At 30.5% G+C, this 10,597-nt stretch overlaps 1 protein-coding gene across 2 annotated transcripts; it reads left to right on the top strand.

The window, feature by feature from the left end:
- The first annotated feature begins 482 nt into the window (after positions 1-482).
- DFL2 (Auxin-responsive GH3 family protein) lies at positions 483-9,263 on the top strand. 2 transcript variants are annotated; one of them, XM_088221194.1, is made up of 6 exons: positions 483-636; positions 1,192-1,229; positions 5,835-6,204; positions 6,565-6,666; positions 6,964-7,799; positions 8,534-9,263. In XM_088221194.1, the coding sequence occupies exons 3-6, from the start codon at positions 5,858-5,860 to the stop codon at positions 9,070-9,072; spliced, it is 1,824 nt and encodes a 607-aa protein (XP_088077320.1). In that variant the 5' UTR covers positions 483-636; positions 1,192-1,229; positions 5,835-5,857; the 3' UTR covers positions 9,073-9,263. The 2 variants fall into 2 exon arrangements, with proteins under 2 accessions (XP_088077320.1, XP_021901012.2); XM_022045320.2 differs by lacking the exons at positions 483-636; positions 1,192-1,229 and having other exon boundaries at positions 5,428-6,204.
- The last annotated feature ends 1,334 nt before the right edge of the window (positions 9,264-10,597 follow it).

Raw genomic sequence — 10,597 nt, 5'->3', positions numbered from 1 at the left:
AAGGAAGATAAGGTGTCCTTTTACCGTTCTAAATAAGATAGTTTTGTTGCTAGCAAATAAAAAGGAAAAGAATTCTTTTAGAATATAACTAGCATTAGGTCGGATAATCTAATAAAAGCAGTAAAGTTTAAAGTTGTATAGATTCTTAGATTTTCTCCCCAAGGCATTAAACTATTTATGTGACAAGGCACCTATAAATCATAGAGTAGGAGTGGATCATGTTAACCTGTGATCGTGGTGTTTTAGTCGTTAATGCTTGGAATTGCTAATGTGTATCGTAGCAGCAACTAACAAATAATGAAGAGAGAGAAAATATCTTTCTTAATCCATGGATCAAGTTATTGTCATGTAAAATAGTGCCTCTCTTGTCATATCTGTGTATTTCTTTTTGTTAATTGTTGTTAATTCCTCTACTGCTGAATATCTAATTCCAGTATCCTCTGCTTATCTTACTTTTTTAGTAGTGAAAATTGAATATCAGCCACGACAAGCAGCATTTTAGAAGGTAACATGTTGCATTTTACTTAGAAGGGAAGCGTCTACGTGAAGAACCAAGCTCGGATGGCAATGTCCATTGAGCAGTAACAAGCAATTGACTTCACATCGAAGAGGCAAAACTCCATTCTTAAAACAGATAAGCTCTCTCTAATTTACATGACCTTGTTTCATCAATGGAAGTCATTGTATCTGGTAGTTGATTTGCTTAAAAACAGTCTTTAACACATGATTAAGAAGTGGTCCCGTTGAGTGAGTGGTGCTGTCTTTATTGGGTAGTCCTTCTGAACTGTCTTTGTCCTTGGATGTAAGCCAATTCCATTGCAAATTGCAAATTGCAGTGGTGCTTTCTTTTATTTTTCAAGACCCACCAAGGCAGAAGTTTCATGAGGAGCCATGGCTTTTTTCTTGCACTAATCAGATCTCCATTGTTAGGGTCACCACAAGAGTTTGGTGCAAATATGAAAGCAACTTGACATATTACAACAGTTTAATGTGCCACCAATTTCCTTTCTTTACCTTTCATATGAAAATTAGAGAGAGATGGCAGAACTGTTCACTAGTTTGGCTTTACTTCACAGTTCATAAATTGTATAAAGCTTCTTGTGGATGGTTTCTAAACTTTTACTATCTTTTTCATGTACAGATTTCGAAAGAAAATCTTCTTATTTCTATTTCGTTTTTTTTTTTCCAAATTTCAGGAACTTTCTCGGTTTAAGGACTACGGAAGAAAGGTAACATTTTTTTGTCCCTTTATCCCTGTTTATCCTTGTGTAAGCAGGTTTACTCATAAATTTTCTTGCACCATAAATAATTCTAAGGGAAAGTTTTCATTATTGTAAACCGCAAAGAAGCCAAAATACATAGAGGCAAACCTAGAGTGGCATAGAACAGAACATAAATTAAAACAGTACATAAAAATTTATAGATACTGACATATGTTGACATGTAGGGTATTTACAACTTTGGGGAATTGTACTTGCCATGTGGAAGATGATCTAAAGTAGGATTAGTAAAATTTCTAATTACATCAAGTAGAAAATGTATACATTAATTTATGTATTTGATGTATAAGTAAAATAACTTCTCCTCTATTCATCAAAAACTTACGAAAACATATAACTTGAATTGAAGTTTGTATTTCCTTGGAAGTATGGTACTATTTTTCGATCAAACTTTTACCTCATCGTGCATGATGTTTTCGTTACGTATTGCATTAAAATTAAAATTTCTATGAAATCCAACCTTACCATGTTTGTTAGAAGTGAAAGTTTTAAGTAGAAGTGAGTCCAAACAATTGGGTTTCCACAAGGGAGCATTTGTCTCAAATGCACTTATGATTGATTACATGAATAAAAGACCAAACCAGAGAGTTTAATTTCCCTGCCATTAACTTTTGACATGTGGAGAAGATTTTTATTATGTACAATAATTAGAAATGTCTTGAGGAAGGTGGGCCTCAAGCTTACAATTATTGTAGGAAATGGAAAGATAATTGACCTTGCAAGACTTTGTTTGTACAATAATTAGAAAGTTTTCCACTGGGTCATTTTGGTTTTACTTCTTGGTAATGGGTATTTAGTAGGTTGAAATTTTGATAAAATAATTATATTTTATAATAAGAAATTTTGGTAAAAGACAGAAGATAAAATAGATTTTTTATTAGATAACTTATAAGACACACAAAAATTAACTTATTTTAATAGTTTTTTAAAAAAAAAAAGTAAAAACAAATGAGCAAAACAAACATCGTCGTTTTTTAATACATAAAATGAGTTTATAATTTTTTTGAGAGAGAAAAAGCGGCCATTAGCATCAATGAAATGTGATCTTGCTCCGACTAGGCTAGCAAGAATTCGTGATGACTCGTGATGAACAATGGTCATGTTAGGTAATAATGAGATCTCTTAAGATAAGGTAGTAGCCATGTTATTACAACGTCTAGAGCTCTAATTTGCTAGAAAGTAACTAAAAGAAGTTGTAAAAAATAAGACATTATTAGACGATAAATGAAATTCACTAATATTACTGGTATTTATAGAAAACAAAGTGAAAAAGGACTTTGAATCTCTCGTAACCAAGACATGTATCCTCTCGGCCATTACAATTTTTGTACCATAGGCCTCTGTTTATGTCCATGATCATATGTGTGTTAATATTCTTTATTCCTATAAAAACTATCTATGTATTCCAATCCTTAAATGCTACACTAAATCTCATCCATATAATCCAAATTGAGTCATTAAAATTGGTAGTGTGGATTCTACTTGATTGTGGTAACAACATACTACTTGTCACAATGTTTACTATGTTGTCATCCCTGTCTTAAAAAGACAAGGCCTCCTCCTTTAGAAATTGATGCTTGCATGTTCAAATCAAACCATATGGTTCAACATGTACATTCTTATGAGTTTGTTGATGATGCAATTGCTAAATTCTCCATACAAACTTATGAACGAAAACCCCTCTACGTCATACTCTTTGTAGAGATATCCTTGTACAATCATTCATAAATATGTAGTTGTAAGGAGCTTGTATTTCAAAATGGGCTTAGCTTATACAAGGTATCTACATATCCAAAATATTGAAATACGTGACGAGCAGTCTCGTCATCTTTTCCATACATCGTACATCTTGTATCCACAAGCACTCGTTTCCTAATAAATTCGATCTCATAAGTGTTATATTCTTATATAGCCTCCATACCATATGTTTCACCCGAGGAAGGTAGGCATAGACCATATTTTTCTCCATATTGATAAATCTTCCCCCAATGATGATCTTCTGTTGTTCTTATAGTTCTTTTTTCATGTTTGGTAATATCTAGATTTCACTATGTATTTCTCATTCTTTGTGGGAGCATAAACATGTTTCTATAATGGCAAATTGAAATACTCTATGTTAGTCTCATTATGTGAAAAGAAAGAAAAGACTATGAATATTCCACCAATACCATATGGCATCAGTTGTAGGGACATGTACTCTGGACCCCCAGTATCTTGTGGAATCCGCAATTGGGGCATGTACTCCACATACTCGCCTTATAATTTTAATGGTCATTCTCGATTCTCTAGTTTACCTAATACCCATTTCTCATGTCATATATGGATCTGGAGGTTGTCATCCACCTCACCTTGATCCATCTTGCAACATTCGAAAGCATAAAGAGAGAGTAGTAAGGTTATTTATCTATCTCTGTACTTGCTTGGCTAGCATCGCTAGGTTGAAGTTGTGGAAGTCTTTTAAACCTTATTCCTCATTCTAAGTTAGAAAAACACATCCTTAACCAGACAATCCAATGGATTCCTTTTTCATAACCATGCTTACTCTATTAGAACTTTGGTACAGTGGCCTAAATTTGATAGCAAACATTTCTTTATTGATAAATAAACACTCATAAAATAGTTCGAGATTGCTTATGCAATAGCCTTGAATATTATCTCCTTAACTACTTTTTGATAGCTTTAATATTTGCTAACAATGTATTTGTTATGCAACTCAGTCTATCAGTACCCCAAGAGTACTGATCAAACACTTCCAAGGATTGTCTGTAAATTAAGATATTTTATGTATTTTTTAATATTTTAAAATTAATATTTTCATCATTGTTTTTATTGTAGATAAGTACATAAAAAAATTTAAAAAATAATAAATGTGAATATTAACCAATTAAATTTTTAATTTTTTTCCTATCTAACAAAGCTCTCTTCTAACAAAATATATTGATCATTAGGTTAAGGTTACACTTTTTTCAAATAGAGATTTTGGTTTTGTTGAAAAAAAAAAAAACAGTGCATATAAGCCTCTTATATATTAATAATCAATCTCAAATTAATTAATAATTATCTTAAATATTAATAAAATGAACCAACATATAATATTAGATTAAATATAATTGATAATAATAAATTTGAATCATACCTCATGATAGCTTTTGCTATGTAACGTACGTAAGATTAAATATTTCTTAGTTAAATCACTAATTTTTTAATCAATTTCCTATTTCACTTTTCATAGAAAAAAAAAATCATATCACAAAACAAATACTTAGAATAATCGCATATATTCTCAAATATTAGAGATTACAACATGGTGGATTTGGATTTTATTAAATTTTAACTCGATCAGTTCTTATGAAAACTAAATTCAAATTTTATCCTAAAATCAGGACGGATTTGATTTTTTTTTTTTTTAATTTTTTTAAACTGTATCGAATTTACAAGTTATTCGACTTAAATACGATTTTATTATTTTATTATATTAATGTAACAAAATTATATTTATATTTTAAAAAATTAAAACATATTTATTAATTTAAATATAAATATATTTATAATAGGTCGTTTGAATTAGATTAAATGGATTTGAATTTAAATTTAAATTCTCATCCATCCTATTAAATAAAAAACAAGAATTGGTAAATACCTAAATTAATTTTTTTTTTTAAATAAATTTCACACCCTAATCAACAATGTTCTTATTTAAAATTTTCATCAATTATTTTTAACAACTTTTTTTACAATTTTTTTTTATAATATTTAATTATTTATTATTCTCGAACTTATGAATCTTACTCGAAGATAATACATAAAAAATATATATATATATATAATTCAATTTATAATTTACTATTTTTAATTTGTCAATCATGCGACATAACATTGAGTTCTCAATATTATGGTGGGAGTACTATTTTTATTTTCTAAAATTAAAAGAAAAATAGTAACATGTCATAAATGTGGTGGGACAAGGAGTTTTTGAGAGTGAAATAGAATGTTGGCATATGGCAAAAACATCTTCCAATTAGATAAGAACTCCGTTGATCACCCATATAAATATTTGCACCAATATTTAGTAATCAGTACATACAACCCCCCCAATATATATACATATATATATGTATAATCACATTTTAGAGATACCCAAATCCCAAATATATATGCAGAAAGCTGAATTCCACTGTTTGCAAGATCCATAACTACATAAATTGATAGCATATAGAGAAAAGCAATATAATATTATATATATATATTTATATGCTGGTGGCTTGTGGTGATGATCTGTTTGGCACATTCTTCTTCGTATATCTTTTCAAACAAGAATCTATCTCTCTCTCTCTCTTTCCATATCCTGTGGTGTATAAACCATCGTACCATTCCACCGTGAAGCTTCTGCAACATTAGAAGGTTTATTCAGCTTTTCAATTTTCCCAACAACACACTGCAAAAACTTACTGTATAATTACCCATAATATATATAGACACATATATGTGAAAAAACTGTAAAAGTCAACATCTTGGTGGTGTATTAATATATATATATATATATATTGTTTATAGCAAGCCACAGAGAAGCTTCTTCAATGGAGTTAGGAAGAGGCGTTAGCAATGGAAACCATGGGGACGGCGACATTATCAGGTGGTTCGAGGAGGTGACGGAGAACGCCGGCGAGGTTCAACGGGAAACACTTGGCCGGATTCTCAAAGAGAATTACGGAGTTGAGTATCTGAAGAAATGGATTGGAGAAGAAGAAGAAGAAGAGATGGTGAAGAGAATACAAGAGATGGATATAAATGCATTGGAATCTCTTTATACATCTTTGGTTCCTCTTGCCTCCCATGGCGATTTAGAGCCATTTATTCAAAGAATTGCAGATGGGGACACCTCTCCTCTCCTCACTTCACAACCCATACAAAATCTCTCCCTCAGGTACATACATACATATATATATATATAACTACATCTATATCTAAATCTATGTCTACAAACTTATGTATGTATTTATGTATGTAGATATATCCATGTTTTTGTTTATGACATTATAAATTAACTTCATTTGCTTGATCAAGTGTTTTTTGTTGAGAATACATATAAATACACTTCTATACATACATAATACATATATATATGTATGTATACATATCTAGACATGTCATTTTGATTTGAAAGAAAATACCCAGAAGCTGCTATTTTGTTGCAAAGCTCAAAACCACTCTTATCTTATTACATGTATATTTCTTTATTGTTTTCTTCTTCTTTATATATATACATACATATATATATATATAGCTCCGGCACCACTGAGGGAAGACAGAAGTACGTACCGTTTACTCGGCATAGTTCACAAACTACTCTTCAGGTTTTCAAGTTAGCAGCTGCCTATAGATCAAGGTAACAAAATCTTAACCTAATCTCTCTTTTCTTCTACACCAAACATTTTCACCTTTATATATATATATATATATATATATATATATATATGTTTATGTTTATATATGTAATTTCCAAGATTTGCAATCTTGTGTTAGACCCATTTGAGATCCATTAATTAGTTAGTCTTTTCAGTCATCCATTCACTATATACACACACGCACACATACATGTATATATACAAATTTGCTCTGTTTTCCTAGCGTATATATGTGTGTGTGTGTGTATATATAAGTTGTTTGTATATGATATTTATAGGGCATATCCAATAAGGGAAGGAGGAAGGATTCTGGAGTTCATATACAGCAGCAAACAATTCAAAACAAAAGGAGGATTAACCTCTGGAACAGCCACAACTCATTACTACTCGAGCGAAGAATTCAAGATCAAACAAGAACAAACCAAAGCCTTCACTTGCAGTCCAGAAGCCGTCATCTCCGGCGGAGATTACAAGCAATCCACCTACTGCCACCTCTTGCTCGGCCTCTACTTTTCCCATCAAGTCGAGTTCATAACCTCCACTTTCGCCTACAGCATCGTCCAAGCCTTCTCCACTTTCGAAGATCTATGGAGAGAAATTTGCAGTGATTTGAAAACCGGAAGTCTCAGCTCAAGAATCACCATTCTTAAAATGAGAAAAGCTGTTTTAGAGATTATCAAGCCAAACCCACGTTTAGCTATGGAGATTGAAGAGAAGTTGGAGATGGGAAATGGTGATTGGTTTGGTTTGATTCCAAAACTTTGGCCAAACGTTAAGTACGTTTACTCAATCATGACAGGATCAATGCAACCCTACGCGAAAAAGTTAAGGTATTATGCAGGGAAGATACCTTTGGTTGGTGCTGATTATGGGTCAACAGAGAGTTGGATTGGAGTCAACGTTGATCCTTGTTTGCCTCCCGAGAAAGTTACTTTTGCCGTCATACCAACTTTTTCTTATTTTGAGTTCATACCACTTTATAGGCCGGAAAAGGAAGACTATTTTAATGACAGTTCGCCGGCAGCCATTGATGACTTTGTAGAAGGTGAACCTGTTCCACTCTCGCAAGTCAAAGTTGGTCAACAGTATGAAATTGTCCTCACAACTTTTACTGGTAATTAATTACTACTACAGATTCTTTTTCTTTAATTCCTTTTTTTGAGTCTATATATTTTTTTCTTACATATATATATATATATAACTCATAATTATGCAACTCAACCCATAATTAATTCATGACGTCCGTACATAGCTGTCATGATATAAAGGGTCTGATTAGAACTATATATATATATATATATATATATATATATATATAACATCATAGCTTTCTCCCTCAAGAATTAATTCACTTGACTTTGTTTTGTATCTTCTCGGAATCTAACCTATATATCCTGTACATATATCTGCGCGCACACACACACATATGTATTATAGATATATCGAATTAATGAAGTAAAAAAAATGGAGGAAAAATTAATTCTGACATAATTGAGCATTTCTAGATGCAAATATCTGATAACATATCAGACATGTTTTTTTTTTTTTTTTTCAATATTTTGGGCCCGTTAATTATTAACATATATATAATCATGGCGTATAGATATAACCTTTTCTGAGAACAGTGAGTTAAATTTTGTAGGTGCACCCATTATTGTTTTGTCCTAGGATGAGCCAAGAATCAATTTGACAGCTCAAGATGTTGACTGTCAACTATTTGAATGCTAATAATCATATATATATATATATATATATATTTATATTCATACAGAATTCAACTTAGTGAATTTGGAGTGTGTTGATATGTAAATATTGATTTACTGGGTTTGTTAACATATATATTTTCAGGGCTATATAGATATAAATTGGGAGATGTAGTGGAAGTGGCTGGATTCCACAAGAAGACACCAAAATTGAACTACATATGCAGGAGAAAGCTAATATTAACCGTGAACATTGACAAGAACACAGAGAAAGATCTTCAACTAGTGGTGGAAAGAGGGTGTCAGCTATTATCGAGCCAGACCCGAGCCGAGCTCGTAGATTTCACGAGCCATGCCGACGTGGTGAACCAACCGGGACATTACATAATCTATTGGGAGATCAAAGGAGAAGTGGAAGAAAGGGTTTTAGGTGAATGTTGTTGTGAAATGGATGCTTCTTTTGTGGATCATGGCTATGTGGTTTCAAGAAGAAGCAACTCAATTGGCCCTCTTGAACTTTGCATTGTGGAAACAGGAACTTTTAAGAAGATTTTGGATTATTTTATAGGGAATGGAGCAGCTCTGAGCCAGTTCAAGACTCCTAGATGTACAACCAATAAGGTTCTACTTACAATTCTTAATCTTTGCACCATTAAAAGATTCCGAAGCACTGCCTACGGCTGATTATGACCTGGGAATCGCGAATAACTCTACCATGTTTTACAGACTTATATTATTAGAGGTAGGAGTACGGGTCTATTTTTGAATAGTCATTTTCTTTTTTTTTGTAATATAAGTATTATATTAGTTAAAGAACAAGTAGTTATTTATGAGATGTTATAATTCTTAATAAAAATTATATAATACTTTAGATATATATATGTTATATCGTGATAAATATATAATCCGAATTTAAATTTTTTTTTTAATTTTATAATAAAAACACTGTCATTTGAATTATAAACTCTTTAGAATGAAATATAATAACTTTTTTATAGATAATTAAACAATACATACATGCATATCATAATAACACAATTTTGTAAAAAGAACACAAATAATATAATATTTTTTAAAGAAGGTGTAGGATAAAAAGTTTATAACTATAACCTACGTTCTTACAAATAACACAACTGTCTTAATAAGGATACGTATAACTTATATACATACCAATGATAACATAATCTTTTAATAAAAACACGTGTAGAATAACTTTCTAATAAAAATATACAAAACCGAAAACTTGTACTTAAATCTACAATTTTATAAAAAATAGTCGGTATATCGGACAATTATTAAGAATATAATTAGTTTTGTTGGTTCTTGAGTTAATTTTTAAGAGCATGTATGTATTGCATGCATGTTAAATTTGACAAAAAGCCAGAATCATACACAATGGGGTGATGCATTGTAAAGGCCGTAGATATGTATATGTGTGTGTGTGTGTTGGGATAATATCTAGATAATATTAGTAGCCAGGTATAGGGACAGAGTAATATGTAGCCACACATTGTTTTATATATATCTATTTTTATTTTATATCATGACTATGTCTTTGAAAACGCAATAAAAAGACAAAACGTTTCATTATATATTCGGATTGACAATTGTGTGTTTGTATATTTGGAATCATCATGATCATATATATATATATATATATATATATCAACAAAAGTGATTATATATATATACATATATACACACATAAATGTATACATACGTAGTTCGGGGATATAGATCAAACTCTTATTTTTCATAAGTTTTTTTTAGTTTTACAATAAAAACACTGTCATTTGAATTACAAGCTCTTCAGAATGAAATATAATAATTTTTTTATAGATAATTAAACAATACATACATGCATATCAATAATAACACAATTTTATAAAAAGAACACAAGTAATATAATATTTTACAAAGATTGTATAGGATAAAAAGTTTATAACACAACTGTTTTAATAATGATACGTATAACTTATATACATACCAATGATAACATAATCTTTTAATAAAAACACGTGTAGAATAACTTTCTAATAAAAATATACAAAACCGAAAATTTATACTTAAATCTACAATTTTATAGAAAATAGTGAAAATATCTATTATTTAGTTAAAAATAGTCGGTATATCGGACAATTATTAAGAATATAATTAGTTTTGTTGGTTCTTGAGTTAATTTTTAAGAGCATGTATGTATTGCATGCAT

Source organism: Carica papaya, chromosome 5 (assembly GCF_054855325.1).
Source record: "Carica papaya isolate Zhongbai chromosome 5, ASM5485532v1, whole genome shotgun sequence".
NCBI lineage: Eukaryota > Viridiplantae > Streptophyta > Magnoliopsida > Brassicales > Caricaceae > Carica > Carica papaya.
Note: the sequence above shows the minus strand (reverse complement) of the source record. Positions and strands in the feature narration are given on the sequence as shown.

What these genes read in the sequence shown, in the direction of transcription:
- DFL2 (XM_088221194.1), top strand. Translation starts at nt 5,858, where the DNA reads ATGGAGTTAGGAAGAGGCGTTAGCAATGGAAACCATGGGGACGGCGAC. An exon ending in GCAGCTGCCTATAGATCAAG is followed by an intron (nt 6,667 to 6,963) that starts GTAACAAAATCT and finishes TGATATTTATAG; the next exon opens with GGCATATCCAATAAGGGAAG. An exon ending in TGTCCTCACAACTTTTACTG is followed by an intron (nt 7,800 to 8,533) that starts GTAATTAATTAC and finishes ATATATTTTCAG; the next exon opens with GGCTATATAGATATAAATTG.